General features: G+C 41.4%; 4 protein-coding genes across 8 annotated transcripts in view; 1 reads left to right on the forward strand and 3 right to left on the reverse strand.

Annotated features, from left to right (window-relative positions):
• Positions 1 to 2,053: 2,053 nt before the first annotated feature.
• LOC115110990 (beta-1,3-galactosyl-O-glycosyl-glycoprotein beta-1,6-N-acetylglucosaminyltransferase-like) lies at positions 2,054 to 3,716 on the reverse strand. The gene is given in 2 exon segments (XM_029636874.2): positions 2,054 to 2,612; positions 2,615 to 3,716. Coding segments are annotated over 2 exon segments (1,131 nt in total). The 5' UTR covers positions 3,585 to 3,716; the 3' UTR covers positions 2,054 to 2,451.
• A 2,254-nt stretch (positions 3,717 to 5,970) lies between these two features.
• On the forward strand, positions 5,971 to 19,342 carry rfk (riboflavin kinase). 5 transcript variants are annotated; one of them, XM_065011454.1, is made up of 5 exons: positions 5,971 to 6,467; positions 12,615 to 12,713; positions 13,522 to 13,673; positions 14,587 to 14,695; positions 16,420 to 19,342. In XM_065011454.1, exons 1-5 carry the CDS (start codon positions 6,386 to 6,388, stop codon positions 16,569 to 16,571), a joined length of 594 nt encoding a protein of 197 aa, XP_064867526.1. In that variant the 5' UTR covers positions 5,971 to 6,385; the 3' UTR covers positions 16,572 to 19,342. The 5 variants fall into 5 exon arrangements, with proteins under 5 accessions (XP_064867526.1, XP_064867527.1, XP_029493180.1 ...); XM_065011455.1 differs by having other exon boundaries at positions 5,977 to 6,467; positions 14,587 to 14,689; XM_065011456.1 differs by lacking the exon at positions 5,971 to 6,467 and adding an exon at positions 11,531 to 12,474.
• A 2,085-nt stretch (positions 19,343 to 21,427) lies between these two features.
• Positions 21,428 to 23,807, reverse strand: LOC135565100 (proprotein convertase subtilisin/kexin type 5-like; the record flags this gene model as incomplete). The annotated part of the gene is made up of 4 exons (XM_065011135.1): positions 21,428 to 22,463; positions 22,746 to 22,941; positions 23,060 to 23,166; positions 23,564 to 23,807. Coding segments are annotated over 4 exons (969 nt in total), but the record flags the coding sequence as incomplete, so codon positions are not given.
• The window catches only part of pcsk5b (proprotein convertase subtilisin/kexin type 5b), a 65,764-nt gene continuing 65,259 nt past the window's right edge, over positions 23,719 to 24,223 (reverse strand). Inside the window, exon 33 of the mRNA XM_065011457.1 lies at positions 23,719 to 24,154. Coding sequence (XP_064867529.1) covers positions 23,973 to 24,154 — 182 coding nt within the window. The 3' untranslated portion in view covers positions 23,719 to 23,972. The remainder of the gene's footprint in view (positions 24,155 to 24,223) is intronic.

The following is a 24,223-nucleotide window of genomic DNA, read 5'->3' on the forward strand; positions in this document are numbered from 1 at the left end:
TATCCCCTCAGCCAGTCATACTTTGAGTCTGGCTCACGAGACGAGCGCTAATTTCAATGTTATGAAACATTATAGGCAGATTTAGAGCTGAATGGGAACAAGGAACAAGGAAATAACTAAATCATTTGCATGTGAGGGATTCCTTTAAGGCACAATCTCTGATCCCTTTTACGGTCCCTCTTTATAACCAATGATGACATATCCCTCTAGACATTTCTAAATCTCTCATCGTAGGTCTACATTCTCATACTTGTACAAAACAGTATGCCCATACTATAGTTTAATGAAGATACTGTCTTTCCATTATGCCTTTCTCTTTCCCACAGAGTTGATAAAAGAATAAACTCTGGTGTTTGATCATTCCTTGATGACAGGCTACCCGTTTGGCCATATGACGCTGTGGTCAAGAGTAGACCACACTCTTCCTGCCTGCACACACCTGTGGTGAAGAGGAAAGGCTATTCTACCATACCGTATTACTCTGCCATGCAAGACAGAGGCACAGCAAGAATCCAGGCAGTGTTAAACACATATTTTGGGACATATTGGGGATTATGAGAGTTTTTGTAAGCAAACATGTTTTCGAAATGTAATCCATTGTTTAAAACCTGTCACACTCAATTACTATGTTATTTTCCAGGATCATAAGGTTGTCTCCACATACAGTACAGTTAGGGGCATTAAAAAGGTACTTATTCTAAATGATTTTGTTGTAGCAATGATACATCATTAATGTGACACACTTGCAGGGTGACTGCAAGCTCCAATTTTATTAGCAATCATCTACCAATAACCCATGTAATGAAATAGGTTTCTCAAATATGCCTCTGACAATGCAGTTCTATCATTGTTTTTCTTGCTCTGCAGTACAGGTTCATTTTAGAATGCCCCCAACTGTACAAGTACATACACTTGCAGTGCGTGCATGCGTGTGTGTGTGACTCAAGTTGGCCACTGTGCATTCACGTACTGTACATTTACATATGTAAAAGTAAATATCTGTTACCTTCAGCCCTGATGTCTACATTGTGTCCTTTCTCTGCGAGTGTTGGTCAAGTGTATTGTAATGTCCCTCTTTATGTTATATTATCTTATGGCAGGGATTGGCCCTCGGGTGCTTTTATTTGGCCCCCCAAGTTTTCTGAGAAAAAAAAAATATTATTATTATTGTTGGACTGTGAAAACCAGAATCAGCTCCAAGTGATTTTAATTTTAGAAATCTGTTCCCAAGCATGATACATGTGATCAATACAAATGTAAGCAAGGTTTGAAATGATTATGTTTTAGTGAAATATGATATCTGTTTGGGATTCTTGCGGACAAATTGCAGTCTACTAATGATTTGTAATTATGTTCTAGCCCCCCGACCATCCTCTCAACAACAACAAAAAAATCGACCCGCGGCTGAATCTAGTTGATGATCCCTGTCTTATGGTCTGATATTGTTTGTAAAACTTTACTTAAAACATTGCAGGGATACAAGTATTGTGGTGGCTGCATCATGTTATGAGTATGCTTGTCACCGGCAGGGACTTGAGATCAAAATAAAAAGTAAAGGAGCAAAGCCGAGGGAAACCCGCCTCAGTCTTCTGAAAACCTAACCCTGGGATAAAGGTACATTTTTCGGCAGAACAATTAGACACCTTTTTATGCCAAAGACTCACCAGAATGACTCGATGTGTTGTGTTCCTGAATTTTCCAGTCTTGCAATGTTGGTTGAATCTTATTCAAAATGATTCACAGCTGTAATGGCTGCCAAAGGTGCTTCCACCAGGTATTAACTTGGGTGTGAAGACATGCAATCAATACATCCTCCATTTGTATTTTGGAGTAACTTGTAACATTTTCTATAACTTTTCTTTCACTCAAAATGTAAAATAGGTTGTGTAGATAGATAGGGAAACAATACAATTTAGTCCCTTTTTTAGATAGAATTTTAAGGCAGCAGCATGTGACATGCAAGGGGTGTGAGGAATTTCATTAGCGACTCTACATTGTTGTTCACTAGCTCTGTAGCGCAACTATTTATTTAGTAGAATATGGAATACTGGAATTCTAACATCAATTGGTAATAAAAACATGGACTGGATTTTTCACAACAGTTTCTGTATGAGAGACAGATGATATAAACTTGAATATATTATTATCAGTCAAAACACTATCAATACCCCCTCCATATTTACAAATCACACTGTACTTTCAGTTTCGATATTAAATCAGCAATCGGAATATGAAGGTAAGACCACTGATGTAAATAATCATTAGGACATAAATCACCAGGACATTTTAAAAGTTTGATAAGTTTGGTTATTTATCCCAATAAAACCACCTCTTTCTAGGATGATCTTTAGATGGATAAGACAGAGATGGTGCCATAAAAGTTCAATTTGAGTTGGATCCCAGAGATCACAAATACAGGTTAGAAACTTTGAGCACACAAAGTCATTTGCGTTAGTATATTTCTGCCAGGGCCTTATGCTTAAGGTGCTCCTCCAGACATCTGATAGCAATGGGGTCCGTGTCAAACTTGTTGGCAAAGAGGTGGTGCTGCTGCAGCATCCACTGCAGGTCTCCGGCCCCATATACACACATCACTTTAACATAGATACCCCTTTATACCACGGCCACTTCACCAGCCTGGCAACGGCGTGCATGTCCGTCATGTCTAACTTGGGGCGCATGGAGCCGGGAACGCCAGGAAGCCTCTGGATGGTGGCCCACAGGAACTCATCAGGACTCCAAGTCTCATTATCCCACCGAATAAGAGCCAACACATTGCTGTCCTCCAGCACAGCACGCACAAAGCCCCTATTCACCACAATGTATGCCCCACCTGACAAGATGGGTATACCAAAGGGCGGAGGAGCTTTGTTCTGCTCTGTTCTTTGAAGTTTGCCATCAACAACCTGATGCACTTTCTTCCAGTGCGACTTCTTACCTCTGGGCCTGGCCTCCGACTCCATTCTGTTGTCCCCCGCCAGTGCCCACAGGCTGCGCACCATCTCCAGGTTGGTCTTGATGGGGAAGTCCTGGCCACAGAGGTTAATGAAATACTTCCAGTGTGAACTAGCCCTGTACAGATCACTTATACAGTTGATGTCAGCCTGGACATGGCTCCAGCTCGCATACACCACACTGACCGGATGGCTGGCCAAGAACACATTTTCAAAGCAGGATGTGATGGCTTTGATGGAAGCAAGGAACGACGCTTTGGCCTTTATATCCACGTGGACGCAGTAATAGTTTTGGGGGGCGTAGATGGCTCTAAGCAGCCTCTCAAAGTTCTCAACCTTGTGGTGGACAACCAGCGAGAAGGCCAGGGGGAAGTATTCTTCCTCACAACTCAGTGGGTACTCCAGTAACTTGCGCGTAGACCTGAACCTCTGATAGTCCTGGGTCAGCTCAAGGTAGTGCTCGTCTGGGACCCACGTGCTGTTGAGGAAGCTGCGTGAAATGGACAGGACCTTAGTCGGCTCGATGACCATCTCGTCGCCTTGCAGGTTGGCGCTGCAGTCACTGTCATCCTGCGGGATGTGATCGGTGTCCCAAATAACTGCTTCACAGAGTTCAAGTAACAGACACATCTCAACATCAACTGTTCAGAGGAGACTGCGTGAATCAGGCCTTCATGGTCGAATTGCTGCAACAACAAAAAACACTACTAAAGGACACCAATAAGAAGAAGAGACAATGCTTGGGCCAAGAAACACAAGCAATGGACATTAGATTAGTGGAAATCTGTCCTTTGGTCTGATGAGTCCAAATTTGAGATTTTTGGTTCCAACCGACATGTATCTGAGTAGGTGTAGTAGGTGAACAAATGCTCTCTGCATGTGGTTCCCACCGTGAAGCATGGAGGAGGAGGTGTGATGGTGCTTTGCTGGTGACACTGTCAGTGAATGATTTAGAATAAGGCACACTTAACCAGCATGGCTACCACAGCATTCTGCAGCGATACGCCATCCTACCTGGTTTGCGCTTAGTTGGACAATTATTTGTTTTTCAACAGGACAATGACCGAACACACCTCAAGGCTGTGTACGGGCTATTTGACCACAAAGGAGAGTGTTGGAGTGCTGCATTAGATTACCTGTCCTCCACAATCATCCGACCTCAACCCAATTGAAATGGTTTGGGATGAGTTGGACGGCAGAGTGAAGGAAAAGCAGCCAACAAGTGCTCAGCATATGTGGGAACTCCTTCAAGACTGTTGGAAAAACATTCCAGGTAAAGCTGGTTGAGAGAATGCCAGGGAATGTGCAAAGCTGTCATCAAGGCAAAGGGTGACTACTTTGAAGAATCTAAAATATATGTTGATTTGTTTAACACTTGTTTTGTTACAACATGATTCCATATGTGTTATTTCATAGTTTTGATGTCTTTATCATTATACAATGTAGAAAATAGTCAAATAAAGAAAAACCTTTGAATTAATAGGTGTGTCCAAACGTTTGACTGGTTCTGTATGTTTAACATCACAACATAGTTGAAAGATATATGGCGTGTAGAAATCCATATAGGGTGGCCAACAGAGATGGGTGGGGGTGGGCTGAGGTTTGGGATGTGGAACTCGAAACAAGTGGGAGTGGAGTTGCTGGGTGGGGCATAGAATGACGGCCAAGGCTAAAAGTAAAAAATAAAGTCAAAATAAACTAAACAAAAAAGTATGTTTAAATGACACTGGGGACAACGCTGTTACATCCCATGCCTGTTTGCCTGAGGCTGATGCCGCACAGGTGCTTGTACGTGTGTACATGTAACAGTGTTGCTTCTGTCCCTCTCCTCACCCCAATCTGGGCTCGAACCAGGGACCCTCTGAACACAACAACTGCATCCCACAAAGTAAGGCTCCACAAAAACCGTGGCACTCGCAGAGCAAGGGAAACAACTACTTCAAGGTCTCAGAGCAAATTACGTCACTAATTGAAACGCTATTAGCGCTCACCCCATTAACTCGCAAGCCATTTCGCACCGGTTACATACACATGCATATACACACCCTCGCATTCAAAAGCACACGTTCACACACACACACGTATCCCCCAGTTTTATCATTGGAACATGATATAAAAACGATGCCCGGGGGGCTTTAGGACCATGTGGATGCCTCCGAGAGGTTGGGTAGGCTGGAGTTTTTAACCGACTGGATTTTTAACCGAACCCCCCCCCACACACACACACACACACACTTCTAAAACAAACACTTCGCCCCTGATCAAACGTACACAGTTGGCCTTGCTGTTTTGATATTTGTTATCCTGTGAGGGGATCTTGCGAGGGTTGGTGGCCTGGCTGTTGGGAGCTTGGGCCAGTGTCCGATAGTTCGCTGGTTCGGCTCCCTGTTTCGACTTGTTGGGAGATCTGTCGACGTGCCCTTGGGCAGGACGTTGACCCTGGATGCTTCTGTGGGTCACTCTTGGAGGGAGTCTGTTAGATGACTGAATGTAATGTAAATGTTGAGCGGCTTCACTGAAGGTTGATTGTATGTTTTAATTCATTAACAACCTCAAAAGAACAGACGACGACTCTTCTGTTTCACCACTCACGCAACCCTGTCTGCGTCACACCAAACGAGGAGCATCACGAACTAATGCAGTATGGCATTTGTGAAAACCTTGCTTCTACATTGCCTGCTGTTTGTGGTTTTAGGCTGGGTTTCTGTATAGCACTTTGTGACATCGGCTGATGTAAAAAGGGCTTTATAACTCAATTTGATTGATTCTCAGGGCAGACCTGGTTGTAGCTAGATACTGTATGTTTGAGTCACGTCGAGGACAATTGTAGCATTTTAGCTAACCCTTTTCTTAACCTAATTATCTTAACCTGCCACGTTAATTCTCCTCACCTGCTACTAAAAATAACATTTGCTGGTAAAAAAAACCCGCCGACCTGCTCTGAGAACAGTCTTGGTTTCCCTGTCCAAACTCCAGTCCAGTTGGTGGCGGTGATGCACCTTAAAGTTGGTTGCCAACTTTAAAATCCCCAGAAGAAGAATCGACCACAATCACATTCACAACTTCAAATAGGCTAGCTAGGTACTTGGCCAAAGCGGAAACGGGGGTAAAGATAAGTATATCAAGCTAACTTAGCATAGATAAGAGAACTGTTCTGTCATTTTCGGCGTTCAGCATTAAAGGGCGAACTGTGGTCCTTGCGCTGAGTAGGAATCATCTCTGTTGCTAATTATCAGTGGTTAGCTCGCTAGCTGTCTTTCGAGGTCATTCTCGGCAGTGTGTATTGTTAGATAACGGTACAGAAATATTTTTTTTAGAGACACTGCATAGGCTTGACTAGGTAGCTCGCCAACTAGTTATACAGCCCACTAACCTTTTAGCTAGCTAACTAACGTTAACTGAAAGCCGTCCCCAGTTGGAAAGAAGGAGACATGAAGAGTCTTCCGTATTTCTCCCGAGGGGAAGTCGTTCGAGGATTCGGACGAGGAAGCAAAGAACTAGGGATTCCCACAGGTAACGACGTAGCTAACGTCCACATTAAAAATGATAGCTATCACCCAATATGTTTGTCTTAACGGTATGCTTCGATGGCATGTCGTTAGTTAACAACATGTTTGGTTTATGATTGTGTGTTAACGTTACGCTTCACCGGCATAACGTTAACACTTTTGATAGCTAACTGCTTACCTGCTGCTGCTAGCAACATACGCGTTAGCCAACATTGGTTTGCGTTGTATCACGTGCTAGTTAACGTTAGTACTTTTAGCTAGGAATCTAGCTAATTTAGTATTTTAGCTTCCTTTTGATTTGACTGAAGTAGGATTCCCAACAGTAGTTAACGTTTGCTAGACAGCCGGGCTAACGTTAGCTGGCTGCATTGTCTGTGTCGCAAGCTACCGGTTACATAACTAGCTAGCTAACGTTAGTTAGCCTGCCATTCTTACCACACCGCTCGCAAAGCGATAAATGTCCTTGTTATTCAATCATTGCAACCACACTGCTCTTGTGCGTGGCCAGTCGCTAAAATAGAAAACAAAGTTCTGTGAAGCTAAACGCGGGGCAAGTCCGGCCTCTCCCATCTCCTCATTGGTGTTTAGGCGCATATACATGGGTGATAGAAAGAAGAGCTGACATCCACACTCATGTCGATTGTAGTAATGCGCTGTATAAAGTCCAAATACGTTTTTTTTAAACATACCTGAGGAAGGAGGAGAGATGACGAGAAACTCATTATTTTTACCGTTTTATCTGTGGATTAATTGTTGGAGTAGAGGACCTTGTGCTTTTCAGGTAACAACCCAATGTTTATATCCCAGGAAAAATTAGCTAGCAACAGCAAGCTAAATTGCCATAAATGTTTAATGCTTTTCGACCTGTCCCCAAATTAATGTAGTTGGTTCAGAGTTTGTTTTTATATCTCGACCTGTGTGTCCTGATTGTTAGTATGGGTGAACAAAATCACTGTGCGTGCGATAGCCCGGTTTGGTCAGCATGTTAGTTCATTGAGTGTATATAAACCAGAAAAACATTGAGTGGGCTGTCTCGCTGAAACAATGAAACCGAAGTCCATGCTCGAGTTACCCTACCTAGCTAAGTTATAACGTTATTGTTTTACTAGCTAGTGGTGGACTTGCCCGAAAGATATTTGACATGTTATATGTACAACGCACATTTGCTCGCTAACGTTATTTACTGTAGCCACAAACGCTAATTACTGAAGCTGTGTTGATTGACCCATAGTTACAACAAAGATTTGTAGCACATATTTGGATATTTAAGTTACATGCTGACCAGACCGCGCACACATTTATTTTGTTCACCCACACCAGACGCGACCATGACACGAATGTGGAAATATCAAAACAAACTCTGAACCAATTATATTAATTTGGGGACAGGTCAAAAAGCATTAAACATTTATGGCAATTTAGCTAGCTAGCTTGCTGTTGCTAGCTAATTTGTCCTGGGATATAAACATTGGGTTGTTATTTTACCTGAAATGCACAAGGTTCTCTACTCTGATAATTAATCCACAGATAAAATGGTAAACCAAATTTGTCTCGTCATCTCCTCCTTCCTTCAGGCCTATTTTTCTTCTTTGGACTTTTATATGGAGGTTGGCAACCAACTTTATAACATTACTACAACCGACTGGAGTGTGGACCTCAGTTCATCTTTCAATCATCCACGTGGGTATATGCTCCTAAAAACCAATGAGGAGATTTGAGAGGCAGGTCTTGCAGCACGTTGAGCTTCACAAGTAGAACACAGACGCTCGTGAGCAGTGTGGGTGCAATGATTGAATAACACGTATGTGTACATTTATTTTGCCACGCGAGCCGTGTGGACCACATGTTATGGAACGCCAACTGTGTGAAGTGCGTGTGTGCTATAACTCAATTGGCCTTTGCACTCCTAAACAATGCCTTTTTTTGTACTTTAGCAAAGGGTAAAGTCAACAAACCTTATTCCACTCTGTTATACCACAGATGGAACAATGAGAGATATTTCACCGGATGTATAAATGTGAAGCATTCAGTTGGCTTTTCCACTCAGTCCCAAATATGGTAGTTAGCAGAAGCCTAGTGGTCAGCAGTGGGAGAAGATGGAACAAGATCATTTACTCAAAGATGAAACATCTCATTACAGTTTTCTGTTCCCAAAACTACAATCTGTTACAGACAGAGTGAACTAAGTTGACAGGAGCGTTAAAAACAAAAGAGACAGAATATAAATTGACAAATAAATAAACAAAAACTTGTTTCTCACAAGTGTAGCATAGATTGAGTTCTGCAAATCACATGTCCACTCCGACAATGAGGACAGTAAATTACCGTAATAATGATATAGTCAATGCATTAACATGAATTACCATAACCAAACAGTACAGATGAGAAATAATGGGAATTAATGGTAAATGTAGGCTACCACTGGTGATGTATGTAATGGGGAATTGATAGACACAGCTAACAATGCACACAATGAAATACCAACGAAATGGCGGGAGACAGCGCATTCTAGTCATAGTCATGCCTTGTGTATCTGAGTCACAATCCCCATATTCTTGGACCGTGGTATTTCCCGGCCTCAATGGATTAGTCCAATGAGACGGGCACAAATCAGACTGGTGTCTCGTGTGCCATAAATAATAATCTACTTGTGACTGTGCAACCTAAAAAAAAAAACTTTTCAATATAGACCCCTTTTGGCATACAGTATTTCATGTAAGGCACCTAGACCTTATGAAAGTTGCACAGTATACCCTTAATAAATCAAATCTAGTGATGCATAATTTGACATTTCTGCCATCCATTGTAGCATTTGTGGGAGGATAACCAACCTTGCAATTAATGGCAATGCATTTTTTAGCAGCTATCTTCTGATAAGTCTCCAGTATCAACATTCCCAAGCAAACAAAAACAAGGAGAAGGGAGAATCTAGACATGCAGAGATAAATAACATACTTTTGCCAGAATTCAGCCAGCCTTCACAAGATCATAACACGCAAATATATGTCCCCTATATTTACCACCTCCGGCAGAGGAATTATATTTCTGAGTGCATCATATTCAGTTTCACTGGCATATAGTACTGTGTGTTCTATGGATGGTCTTAAACTGCAGTAATTTACAGTTGAAGTTGGAAGTTTACATACACTTTAGCCAAATACATTTAAACTCAGCTTTTCACAATTCCTGACATTTAATCCTAGTCCTTTGCTGTTGTTCTGAGATTGGCACTTTTCGCACCAAAGTACGTTCATCTCTAGGAGACAGAACGTGTGTCCTTCCTGAGCGGTATGACGGCTGCGTGGTCTCATGGTGTTTATACTTGCGTACTATTGTTTGTACAGATAAACGTGGTACCTTCAGTTGTTTGGTTCATCCTTGGGAGCAATTTCCAAACTTGTGGAGGGCTACAATTTTCTTTTCTGATGTCTTGGCTGATTTTGTTTTGATTTTCCCATCATGTCAAGCAAAGAAGCACTAAGTTTGAAGGTAAACCTTGAAATGCATCCACAGGTACACCTCCAATTGAATTATGTTAATTAGCCTATCAGAAGCTTCTAAAGCCATGACACAGTCAACTTAGTGTATGTAAACTTCTGACCCACTGGAATTGTGATAGTGAATTATAAGTGAAATAATGCCTGTAAACAATTGTTGAAAATATTACTTGTCTCATGCACAAAGTAGATGTCTGAACCGACTTGCCAAAACTATAGTTTGTTAACAATACATTTGTGGAGTGGTTGAAAAACAACTTTTAATGACTCCAACCTAAGTATGTAAACTTCCGACTTCAACTGTATGTCTGAGATTATATGAACATGACTGGGCATTCAAACATATCTGTACCCATTCATCAACAGTGTCTTCCAGGTCTTTCTCACATTTTTGTTTGACATGTTTTGTGTAATCTGGAAAAGCCTCTCAACCCTTGATACAGTTTAGCAATCAACTTTAGAGGTTTGTCAGACTGCCTTAAAATTGTTTCAATCTGTGAAGCTTTTGGCTTGTCCAGTGTTTGCTGCACAGAGAGAATAAAGTATTGTATATGCAGAAGTTCGCCTCAACCTTGTCAGACTTGTCTTCCCTGGTTGCCTGACCCTGCTGAGACCCCTGTCACCATCTGATCCTGCTCAGATGAGGCATGACAAATAATTACCTTGGTGTACATTTATACATTATATTATCCAAGAACAGAATCAATGGTTGAATAATTGAAATGACCATTATTCCCAGATCCCAGACTGTAGTCTACCCATCAACTCAAGATGGAACTTTGTATCCATATACTGATTATAATATACTGCAAAATTCACCTGAGCTCTGTAGACTGCTCTTCCATGGCTGTCTGACCCTGCTGAGACTCCTGTCATCATCTGATCCTGTTAAGACATGATGGGCGTAGTTTTGTGTACTGCTATACACCATGACAGTGTAGCCTGTAGAGCTGTTTATACCGTGTCAGTGTGAAAAGTTATATTGCTATACTGACTCTAATAAAAACTCACATTGCACTGTCAAATGTCAGAATATCGGTCTTCAATCATTTGGCTGCTGGTTTCATCATTTGATTCAGGTGTAGTGTGATTGAGGCAAATTTTATTAGTCACACGCGCCGAATACAACAGGTGTAGACCATACAGTGAAATGCTTACTTATGAGCTGTCATGTCTTTGGCTATACCGGATTAAGTGAAATGACATGCTATTCTAATAATTTTTGTGCGGGGGCACCGGTGTAGCAGCAGGGGTGCAATGCAAATAGTCTGGATGGCCAAAATAATAGCTGGAGTTAGTGAGCTAGCTATTTTGCTTACGTTAGCCAATTTTTGGCTAGCTGTAATGGTACATCAACTGGTGAAAACTAGGCAAGTTAATTTACTTATGTTGAAACAGGACAAAAAGGCAATAAAACATTTACATACAACGGCTGTTTGATGCTGCTACCTAACAGATGGCTAGAGCTGAACTGGCTGTGGTAGCTACCATCTTGTGGATGTCTCCGCTGCCCACACACACCCAGCCATAGTAGATCCCTGTGCTGATGTCACCAGGGAGGTGCTCTACCACTGAGTCTTTGAAGTTGGCTGATCAGAAAACGCACTGGTGTCCCCGCCAGTGCGGCAGGGTAGCCTAGTGGTTAGAGCGTTTGACTAGTAACCGGAAGGTTGCAAGTTCAAACCCCCGAGCTGACAAGGTACAAATCTGTCGTTCTGCCCCTGAACAGGCAGTTAACCCGCTGTTCCTAGGCCGTAATTGAAAATAAGAATTTGTTCTTAACTGACTTGCCTGGTAAAATAAAAATCCTAAATCCAGCTGACTGAAATCGCCAAACAGCCTACCCGACCACTCTGAGGGTGTTCGCATGGTCCTGATGCACACCGATGCCACTTTTTGTATTACAGTGCAATGATAAAACTGTGGGGGGGACAAAAATGCCATTTCAGAATGTGGGGGGGTGTCATGTCCCCAGTGAATGTTGCGCCTATGGTCAAAACTCTGTTGCATCAGTAGGCCCACACAGATGGGGAAAGCCTTCAAACTGAAATCACAAATAATCCTTTTCCATATAGGCAACCATTTGAGCCAACATTTTTCAGGTATTAGAATAAAAGCAGCCTCTTCCCTCAGTCTGTTTTCTGGGCTCTTTTTGATTTTTCAACACCGATACTGATTATTGGAGGACCAAAAAAAGCAGATGCCTATTAATTGGCCAATTTAAAAAAAAAAAAATTGTATTTTTAAATGTATTTATTTGTAATAATGACAATTACAACAATACTGAATGAACACTTATTTTAACTTCATATAATACATAAATTAAAAATCAATGTAGCCTCAAATAAATAATTAAACATGTTCAATTTGGTTTAAATAATGCAAAAACAAAGTGTTGAAGTAAAAGTGCAATATGTGCCATGTAAAAAAGCTAACGTTTGAGTTCCTTGCTCAGAACATGAGAACATATGAAAGCTGGTGGTTCCTTTTAACATGAGACTTCAATATTTCAAGGTAAGAGGTTTTAGGTTGTTAAGTATTTATAGGACTATTTCTCTCTGCCATTTGTATTTCATATACCTTTGATTATTGGATGTTCTTATAGGCACTTTAGTATTGCCAGTGTAACAGTATAGCTTCCGCCCCTCTCCTAGCCCCTACCTGGGCTCGAACCAGGAACTCAACGACAACAGCCACCCTCGAAGCAGCGTTACCCATGCAGAGCAAAAGGAACAACTACTCCAAGTCTGGAGGTGGTTTATCATGGTTTATGATATTACTAGTTTAACTAGTGATTATGATTGATTGTTTTTTATTAGATAAGTTTAATGCTAGCTAGCAACTTACCTTGGCTTCTACTGCATTTGCGTAACAGGCAGGCTCCTTGTGGAGTGCAATGAGAGGCAGGTGGTTAGAGCGTTGGTCTAGTTAACCGTAAGGTTGCAAGATTGAATCCCAGAGCTGACAAGGAGAAAATCTGTCGTTCTGCCCCTGAACAAGGCAGTTAACCCACCGTTCCTAGGCCGTCATTGACAATAAGAATGTGTTCTTAACTGACTTGCCTAGTTAAATAAAGGTGTAAAAAAAATTGGCAAAATCAGTGTCCAAAAATACTGATTTCTGATTGTTATGAAAACTTGAAATCGGCCCTAATTAATTGGCCATTCCGATTAATCGGTCGACCTCTAGATGGTAGGCTAACCCGTTTCTCTTGTATGTGACCGTAGCCAGTACACCTGTTAGGTTTTGGCTGAACACGTTGCTTCGTTTTCAATGTCATTCATGGAAGCCTAAAGGGATTCTGCTTCCAACATGAAATATGATAAAAGCGTCCTTACAAGGTTAGGCAGAAATGCATTTGATAGAATGCGATTAGTTGGTCAATAAGAATACTGTCAAGTTAAGACTATTGCTGGTGAAGTCAACCTTACCCTTTTCAGACAAACATGGAAATACCTTTGTTGTCCTTTTTATTGAGTGGGTTAGTGATCAAATGGACACTCACTGCAGACACATCGGATTGATTGACTTAAATGTCCTTTTAATGTCTCTTCTGATCAGCCAACTTCCCAGACTCCGTGGTGGAGCACCTCCCTGGCGACATCAGCACAGGGATCTACTATGGCTGGGCATGCGTGGGCAGCGGAGACATCCACAAGATGGTGATGAGCATCGGCTGGAACCCCTACTACAAAAACACCAAGAAATCCATGGCAAGTGCAGCTTGCCCACCCATATAGTATATATACAATTATTTAAGCCTATATACACTGGGTATACAAAACATTAGGAACACCTTCCTAATATTGAGTTTCACCCCCTTTTGCCCTCAGAACAGCCTCAATTAGTTTTGGCATGGACTCTACAAGGTGTTGGACGCTATTCAGATTGTCATGCTACCTTATACCATACTACCTTATACAGTATTATCCCAGTATGATGTCATACTACCTTATCTGGTATTATCCTGGTATGTGTTATACCCATCTCAACACACATTGCCATAGGGTCGTCACTAGTTAACACAGCCACAAAGTCCAAATTAGACCTAATTTTAAGGTTAGGGTTTAGACATAGGGTTAACAGTGTGGTGTTGGTTAGGTTTAAAATACATTTTCAATAGATATTGTAGAAATGAGCAGGGTTTAGCCATAATTATGACGGTGGTTTTGTTAACTAGTGATGACCCTGTCATAGACATTTTAGCGGAAGTAGTGCCGTGACTATGGCTTGTCAAAAACCTATGTCAATACATAGGTTTGTGGACATTGGCATAAGATGACACTCACTGCGTTGGGGAATAAAAAGTAGCTTTATCTTTCAACCAGTGCACACATTGATTGCAGGTATTTGTTTAAAAAGTGCAAACATTGTCATTTATTATCATACCGCCGGTATTTCAAAATGATTGTATACCTGCCCAACCCTAGTGTAAACATTCTTATTTGACTTGTATTGTTAGTGTGTTTTGTGGTGGATATGAAGACTGTGATTTCTGAAGAGAATCAGACTTGGTGGTAGTGTTGACTGCTTTGTTTTCCTTAGTATGTATGTTTATTGGGACTTGTAGTGGTCACGTGCTGATGGTTATTGATTCAGATGTTTATTAGTTGATGTCTATTGCAGGAGACTCATGTGATACACACATTTAAGGAAGATTTCTATGGACAGATCCTCAGTGTAGTCATGGTGGGCTACATCCGTCCAGAGAGGAGCTATGACTCGCTTGGTAAGAGTGAGTACTGGTGTACGTGTGTGAGATACAGTACCAGTCAAAAGTTTGGACACACCACCTCATTCAAGGGTTTTTCTTTATTTTTACTGTTTTCTACATTGTAGAATAATAGTGGAGACATCAAAACTATGAAATAACACATTAAATCATGTAACCAAAAGTGTTATTTGAGATTCTTCAAAGTAGCCACCCTTTGCCTTGATGACAGCTTTGCACACTCTTGACATTCTCTCAATGAGCTTCGGGAGGTAGTCACCTGGAATGCTTTTCCAGCAGTCTTGAAGGAGTTCCCACATATACTGAGCACTTGTTGGCTCCATTTCCTTCACTCTGCGGTCAAACTCATCTCAATTGGGTTGAGGTCGGGTGATTGTGGAGGCCAGGTCATCTGATGCAGCACTCATTCACTCTTCTTAGTCAAATAGCGTTTACACAGCCTGGAGGTGTGTTGGGTTATTGTCCTGTTGAAAAACAAATGATAGTCCCACTTTGCGTAAACCAGATGGGATGGCGTATCTCTGCAGAATGCGGTGGTAGCCATGCTGGTTAAGTGTGCCTTGAATTCTAAATCACTGACGGTGTCACCAGCAAAGCACCCCCACAGCATCACACCTCCATGCTTCACGGTGGGAACCACACATGCAGAGATCATCCATTCACCTACTCTGTGAACCAAAAATAAAAAATTTGGTCTCATCAAATACTCATGTTTCTTGGCCCTAGCAAGTCTTCTTCTTATTGGTGTCCTTTAGTAGTGGTTTCTTTGTAGCAATTCGAACAATGAAGGCCTGATTCACGCTGTCTCCTCTGAACAGTTGATGTTGAGATGTGTCTGTTACTTGAACTCTGAAGCATTTATTTGGGCTGCAATTTGAGGTTGGTACCTCTGCCGCAGAGGATAAGTTCATTAGAGTTAATTCTTCCTTCCCTGTGGCGGTCCTCATGAGAGCCACTCATCATAGTGCTTTTATTTTTATTTAACCTTTATTTAACTAGGCAAGTCAGTGCTTGATGGTTTTTGCAACTGCACTTGAAGAAACTTTCAAAGTTCTTGAAATATTCCGCATTGACTGACCTTTGTCTTAAAGTAAGGATGGACTGTGGTTTCTCTTTGCTTATTTGAGCCGTTCTTGCCATAATGTGGACATGGTCTTTTACCAAATAGGGCTTCGGTATACCAACCCTACCACAACACAACTGCTTGGCTCAAACACATTAAGAAGGAAAGCAATTCCACAAATGAACTTTTACATGGCACACCTGTTTAATTGAAATGCGTTTTAGGTGACTACCTCATGAAGCTGGTTGGAGGTCATAAGGTGAATGCACCAATTTGTAAGTCGCTCTGGATAAGAGCGTCTGCTAAATGACTTAAATGTAAATGTAAATGAGAGAATGTCAAGAGTGTGCAAAGCTGTCATCAAGGCAAAGGGTGGCTACTTTGAAGAATCTCATATTTTGATTTGTTTAACACTTTTTTTTAGTTGCTACATGATTCCATATGTGTTATTTCATAGTTTTTATGTCTTCACTATTATTCTACAATGTAGAAAATAGTCAAAATAAAGAAATTCTTGAATGAGTAGGTGTCCAAACTTTTGACTGGTATTGTATATATCTATATCACACACACATTCACACACACACTTTCCCCAATCCGTGTACACACTGCAATCCTCAGAGACCTAAGGCAACACATTCTCACCTGTCTCTGTTTTTTGCAGATGCCCTCATAGCAGCAATCAACCATGACATTGAGGAGGCCAAGAGAAACCTGGAGCTCCCAGAACACCTCAAACTCAAAGAGGACAACTTCTTTAGAGCCACCGCCAGCACGTCCATGACAACATCCAACAAGATCATGAACGGCCACTGACTTCTGAACAACTAATGGGCTCTCCTGTCTTTGCTCTGCTCTGTCTTTCTCTCTGTAATCACTACCACACCAATGGCCAATATGCTACTTATTCAGTCCTCTGTAGAGATTTTGTTTTGAGGATCAAATCTTCGTATCTGATCTGAAGCTACATTTAGACCATGGTCGTGTTCATTAGGGCACAATACCAAAAACCATTACAAACTTTTTCCAATGGAGAACAAGTTTCTTTGTCGGGCAAGTTTGGTGCCTAGTGAACACGACCCAGTTAATGCAAGATAATGTGCATCTCCAGGAAGTGAATGTGATCTTTGTGTGTTGAGGGGGAACAAATTGTCTCTCGTCACAAGCCCTGTACCATCAAACCACTGCTAATAGAAATGAATGGTCATTTTGTATTGGTTTAGAATTGGAGTTTAGTCTCAGCTTTGCCGTCAAAGTTTCTTCATCCTTTTCATATTCAGATGTATTAAAAATGTCTGCCTTGAAGCAGAGAAGTCCTCAACGTATATTGCATGTAATCTAGGCTAAATAATTGCATTATACACTTCGCTGAATTCAAGTGCTTTATTTTATTTGATGTACAGTATGGCTAGTTTTTATAATATATTACTGTTTTCGTAGACCAAATCTGTGAATGAGAGTATCTACTCCCTGTCCCTACCCCCTCAGATTTTGAGCTACATGGTTGGAGAAAATGTCAATGTAGCTTCAGCTTTCCGATGTCCTTCATTTGTATAGTTCCTCATTGGTCAAATCCAGCATTTTACCTCCCCACAAATGAGGGACATATTATTTAAGTTTTGTGAGGGAGAAAATAACCAAATGGCCCCACTTAAGTGTCTGAAAGTTTCAACAATGTAGTTTTTACTGACTTAACCATGTTTGGACCCTAATTCCACTGAGATGAGCAATGATATGGTACAAGAGGAGTAAGTCCAGGCTGATTCTCTACAGATAGATGCATGGTTTTTTTTCTTTGTCATTTTCTCAGAGGACAGAGGAGTGTTGAGAGCTTTATAGCTGCTGTAAATAGCCTAGTTGTTAAAAATGATTTGAGTTAATGTGATTTGAGATGTACTGTATTTAAGAGTCTAATATTGGCAGAGGAAAAAACATGGCTATTCATAATATATTACTGTTTTTGTAGACCGACTCTGGAAATAAGAGACTATAGTCCTCTCAAAGATATCCTGGCCTTTTTATTGCAGCTGACCTTAATTTCCCCTTCATGCAGAAAATGTACTGTATGTAGTAAGCAGTTGATAGATGCATATGTAAATCGATACAATGTCATATTGAACGCTATGCAAATGGCTGAGATAAGCATCTCGCCTAGCACCTAAAAGTCCTTAGGGAAGGTTTCTGGTTAGAATAGTGACTCTGAGCACCAGTTGTAGAAGAGGGGACTAATTATTGTTTTCCCCAGACCTATACGCCTGACTGGTTGGCAGTACTGTGCCTTAATACCACATTCACACACATATTGTCACTGCCCAACATATGCATACATTTTCTCACAAACAAACACAGCAGAATCTGTGCTAATTGAAACCCAGGGCACCCCATTGTCTGACTAATCTGACTTTCCCTATCATCAGTTTGTTGTGGACAAGCACCAGGGAAGAGGATTGGTGAAACATGGCTTCTACTACATGTATTATCTTAGCATCCAACCATGTAAAGATATAAGCAGTTATTCCATTAAACCAGTATACTTTTATCTTGTAATGCTAGCTATCACCATACTACTGTAGTAAAACATACAGTAAGCAAACACAACTCAAGAAGGGACATTTTGTTTGTCTCTGTTTTTCCCAGCTCCAGTTTTCAGCCTGTAATGGCATTACTCTGAAGACCAAGGTCTGGTTAATGAGGTCAGTGTACTCTGGTAATTGTATAAACAATACAAACCTCCCCAGACCATGAAGCAGCTCGTTTTGTAGCTGTGTTTTGATCGTTGTGCCCTTTATATACGTACTGGTCAGAGATGTTCTATAAATCAGTGTAGCTAGAAGCTCTCATTGATCTATCCAAAAACATGGCTCATATTTCTGATCAAGTAGCCTATGCATTAGTGTTGGATTAGGTAACTACTCCTCGAAGGCATCTGGTAGTAATAGTGTTGTAGGGTTGTTCTCCAGTTTGGCACCGAACCACCACCCTCAGCCAACATATGATCTCATCACTAAACAAGGAAAACATTTAGCTCAGTTGAGACTGCTTAGTAGAATCAGACAATGTCATGAACCAGTGTCACCTGATTCTTCTCCACTTTTGTTCTTCCATTTGCATTCTGCTTTTGTTTGTTCCTTTATAAAGTGTGTGATGGCAGAATGTTAATTGTTCCCGAAATGTGTTTTAGCTGGATAGGCCTCCTTGTAAATCATTCAAATTCTTTCTAAGTAACTCTTGGATTTTCCAGACCTCCAGTACAAACTATTCTTTGTTATTTCAACTGTGAAGGCATACAGATTTGACAGTTCTTTTCTATGTAACAAAATCAGACCATGCAATTCTGTAATTGTTGACGAAGTAACATGTCCTGAGTTATAGTTTTGAATTAAAAAAATATGAGAAAGCGTAACTGTATTTTTGTCATCACAGTTAACCATGGGTCTGTGTTCAGGGACCCATTGTGTGTGTTGGGCTCATTTTCAGAACCTTGCTGTATGATCCTGCTTGAAGTTGTATGGCTCTATTCAATCTATAAAGCTGAAGCGATGCGGCTGGAATAGAGCCCTTTTTCTTATTAAACGTACAAAGATGCATGTCTCGTCTCACCCTCTCGTTGCTCAAATTCGATCAGCTTTCAGTGCTATTGTATATTTTATGGTGGGGTAGGACATTTCTGCTTCATTGGAAATTGGGTTGTTGCAAGTAGTTTCTTTCCAGGAATTACACTACATACATTGTTATTGAATATGGTTCCTTCAAATGCATAAAATATCACAACACAAGTAAATGTCTGGTTACATATGTGGCCTCGGAGGGCCATGAGACAACACACTGTATGTTTGGGATAGCCTACTCTGTCAATAACAAGGGACAAGAAGTATCAAAGCTGTGTCTGAAAATGTTATCCATCAAATCCTTGTTTTCTTAGTCCTTGTCTCCTCAATTCCTCTGAAAGCTCTTTGGAGGAGGTCTCAGGGAGAGGCTGGATTTTCTCATCCAATGCACTTTGGCCCGATTCCAACCCGAGTTAAGTGTGCATAAATGGAATGTTAATCCCTTTTATGCACTTTTCTCTCTGTGTATTCTGACCTTGAACTTCAGCATGAGAAAATCATGCTATTCACCTGCTTATTGTTGTGGGTGGAGACTGAATAAATGGAGGCGTGTTACAGCTACGCCGTATTCTGTCTGACTTTGACTTAATTCCACCAATTCCGTGAGGAAACCATGAATAAGGTCTAGTGAACCTACCGGTTCCAAGTGGAAAAAGCATCTACTTAATTTTTTTCGATATAAATAACAGCATTCTCCATGCACTGTAATTTACAAATTGATAGGTGCTATTGATAAGAGCTAGATAAATGAGTAATCCGTTTGGATAAAGGAATTGTAAATATAAATTACACGTGTTTAAGATATATTTGACCTTATAATCGCTGGAAACGTGAAACCAGTCATGACAACCAATTTAAGCATATCAACTTTCCCATATTTCACACGTTAAAGTTTATATGCTGTGCCATTATGCAGAATAACAATTGTACTGCCTTTTAACTTGCAGGCGTGGGCACTCTCAAATGTCTTAATTATAGGTAACCCCAACTTTCTCTGTTTCCTATTTCTATTATGTTAAATACCCCAATCAGTATTGACTGTTAGTAGGTCAAATAACATATTCAACTGCCAATTTACTGTAAGTTCCCTTCAGTTGGTATGTAGTCTACATTTTTATATTTTATTATTTTCCCCTAACCCTACCACCCCTTCCCCAATTGGAGTAAACGAATGGACAACAATGGAATAGCCTACATTATCATTCTATTTAATTACACTGTTTCGTTTACCTTACTTTTCTTCCTCTGTAACCGTTGTCACGGCAAGTATGTTGTTGTTTCTGAGGATCATTAGTAACTGTTGATAATATTTTTAAGAAGAGGTTATGGAGCGGAGCTCAGACCAAGGCGTAACAGTTTGAACTTGACACATGGCACAATGGTTGGCTGTGTCATCACCCAGTTCCATAGTTAGTGCAGGTAACAGACAAGGGTATAGCCTACTAATGTACACTATTCTCCCTATTATAATTCTATGTACACTAATCTTCCAACATTACAATGGGTTAAAGAACTGAATGTGGCAATTTTCAGAATTCATCAATATATTTCACATGGAAAGACTCTCCAAATTATTATTTTTATGTTTCATACATACTTTCCTAACCCTAAAATTTGCAAAATAATCTACAAAATCAGATACATTTTTTAAAATCTACCAGTTGGTGTTAAAATGTGTCTTTTATTGAACCCATTCTCTTACTGAACCCTTTCTTGATTGATTCTAGTCTGTGGACAAAATTATAATTTAAGTTACACCGTATTTAAAGGGATGGTTTAAGATAAATGTATTGAAAACCCTATTGAATAACTTCACAGGAAAATATGTTGGCCAGCAAGTGGGAGGGTTTTCAGTGGTTGAACGACATTTATACAACACGCAACCAAGCCTGTTATACCTACCCGTAAGGTAAGTCTGAATACCAACTACTGAGAATGAAGCAAGGTTTTAACAGCTAGTAAAGTTTTCAGCAACAGCCCATGTGTTATGTTGAAGTGACCCAACTGAAATGCCTCAGTACATTTTTGTGCGTGTTAATCATTCATGACAATGACTCAGCAGAATTCCAGAAAACATTCTCACAGTAACTCCAACTTTATTCAAGTAAACATTGATTCACCTCAACAAAGAGAACATTTATCTTTCTGATTATTATAAATCAACACTACTCTTTCACATGCATGGGATCCAAAAACTCAGGGAGATTAAGTATTTTTATGAGCTCCAATTCTATAATCAAAATAAGTGACATAAAAATATTTTCAACTCTATCTTACTGTCCCTTTAGCAGTGCATGAGTGAAACTGGATGAATCTCTCAGTGATGCGATCAGCCTCTGTCTCATTCGTCTCGCAATATTGATTACAAAGTGCTTGGACTTCAATAGTGAACTAAAATGACAAACTAACCCTTAGAAGTCCAAATAAAAACTCAAAAATGTCAAACCAACCTGCAAGTCTAAAATACAATGCACTATTTAAGAAATTCCCTCAAAGACCCTCATATTAAGCCCTACTACTGTGCCAAATATTTAGATCTTCACTATCGAGGTCAGGAAACATTTTAGAGGTGTTTGTGTGTAAACATCTTGGGATACATCACTACTACAGAAGGTAATAAATATTGTATAAAAGTAGTGGGAACGCCTGAGGGTTTCTGGTTGTGTTTACATTCCTCTTTATCTGAAGGAATAGCTCTCGTCGTCATAATCCATCTCAATGTCCTCGTCTTCCTCCAGGAGTCCATACTTAAACTTCCGATACACTGTACCATCCGGACCCATATACACAATATCTTCATCATCGTCATCTTCTTCCTCCTCGTCATCCTCAACGATGCGGTCACTGTAGTCGCCAATGGAGGAAGCGGGGTCTAAGTCTGACCCAGCCCAGCCCCCATTGGTGCCCAGCTTCTTGTAGCCATTGGCCTTCGTCTGGGGTAAACCAGCACCCGTTTTGGAGCGCAAGTGGAGGTACAGGAAGACAGCGGCACCCAGGGCCGACACCAGGAGCACGATGGCCAGGATGAAGACCTTGATATGTCCCTCTGGCAGCTCCTCGATGCCCAGGAACACAAAGTTCACCCCAAAGACGCATTCCACTGGGGATGACACAGTGGGAGGTAAAGGGTCAAGGTTAGGGGTCAGTGAATAGTCACCACAGAAAGTATAGTGCTTTGATATTTATGTTGTAACTTGCAATATACATTTTTTTGCCAAGAGCACATTTGTATGCAATATACAACCACACAATACAGCATGGCTTAGACCTAGAGTCCAATTCAATCAAACCTGCATTGTGGTATTTAACCAGTAGCTCGCTTTCACATAGTCAAATAAACCATGGGAAAGTGCGAAGGGGGGGGGGGGGGGGCTTTCCTTACTTTGTGATGCCCGGCAGTCACAACACTCTCGGGGGAGGGGGCTGCTGTCGTGTCTGGTCTCGTTGCCGCAACAGGACAGACAGCGGCCGTCATCAGCTAGGAGCTGGCTGGCTGGGCACACAGTGCAGTTCCACTGACCAGGACCCTTACAGTCCAGACAGGACGGGTCACACTTCTCACACTGTGGATCCAAGCCCTAGAAACACACATACATGCACAGATGATCAGACTGGGATGTTGAATATTCCCAGTTATTGGGATAATTACTGATTTTTAGCACCAGAACTGGAGAAGGAGGCCGTAGAGGGAGTTACCCAAATAGCTGAAGCAGCGTAAAGTCCTACGAGACAGGGAGAGTCACATATCCCTCCAAAAAACCTGAAGCCCTCGAAGCACGACTTACAGAACAGGGCTCCCTCATCTGCAAACAGAGAACAGAGGAAGGAACTCAACATTGTCATACTTACTAAGAAGTCAGTAGTACAGCATTCAATATGGCACACCGTTTGTAATGCTACATTTAGTGAAAAACAGGAATTCTGTGCCACAAATTCAACATACTCACCACCTTTTCTGGACGATCAAATGACCTTCCTACTCAACAAAGTCAATGCTGCTCGGCATTACCATCACTACATCCTAGTAACTTTCAAGTCTGAGCTTTTACTAGATTTCAGGGATATCCATGCAAACCAGTGCAGCAGTTGATATTGCTATTCAGGTGATGCAAGTAAAGTGAGTTGATCTTTGCTACTTGTGTCTCTAGGCTGTGTCTCTCCCTTATTGCAGGTTGAGAGCGAGTTCCATTTGGCCTTTACCTTCGCAGGTCTTGCAGGTGGGGTGGCACTTGCGGCAGATTTTGGCTCTGGTGTCAGGGAAGTAGTTTGCGGGGCACGTCTGGAGGCATTGGCCCGACTGCTTCAGGTAGAGGTACCCATCACGGCAGTTCAGGCAGTCCCCACTGCCCCTACCCCTGCACTTGCTACACGACGGGTCACACCGGTCGCAAGTCCAGGTGATGGTATTACCGAAGTGACTTACAGAAAGGGAGAGACGTAAAGAACTTGTAACGGTTCATCACAAACGGTGAAGATGCCTGTTTCTGCTCACCTGCCAACTCCTTTTCCCACAAAAAAAGCAGAAACAGACTGGCACCCAGGGTTAAACTTGTCTGTAACTTATAAGTGATGATTGGCTCTTCAGACTTCACTGATGTGTGTGCGTCTCCTACCTGTCACCACAGGTCTCGACACAGCTGCGTCCCTGTTTGAACAGGCTGGGTTTACACGCTGCACACTGGACACTGTGGCGTCCCACACACGACACACAGCTGAAGTGACATCGCTCGCACACACGCTCGTCCCCATCACCATAGAAACCCACCGGACACTCATTCACACAGGTGTTGTCTGACGAGCACAGAAAAAACAACACGGTTAGAGGAAGAACACACATCATATCATCACAGAACAACTGGG

The sequence above is a fragment of the Oncorhynchus nerka genome, linkage group LG27 (genome assembly GCF_034236695.1).
Source record: "Oncorhynchus nerka isolate Pitt River linkage group LG27, Oner_Uvic_2.0, whole genome shotgun sequence".
Taxonomy (NCBI): Eukaryota; Metazoa; Chordata; class Actinopteri; order Salmoniformes; family Salmonidae; genus Oncorhynchus; species Oncorhynchus nerka.

What these genes read in the sequence shown, in the direction of transcription:
- rfk (XM_065011454.1), top strand. Translation starts at nt 6,386, where the DNA reads ATGAAGAGTCTTCCGTATTTCTCCCGAGGGGAAGTCGTTCGAGGATTC. An exon ending in AGAACTAGGGATTCCCACAG is followed by an intron (nt 6,468 to 12,614) that starts GTAACGACGTAG and finishes CCCCTCTCCTAG; the next exon opens with CCCCTACCTGGGCTCGAACC. An exon ending in AAAACACCAAGAAATCCATG is followed by an intron (nt 13,674 to 14,586) that starts GCAAGTGCAGCT and finishes TGTCTATTGCAG; the next exon opens with GAGACTCATGTGATACACAC.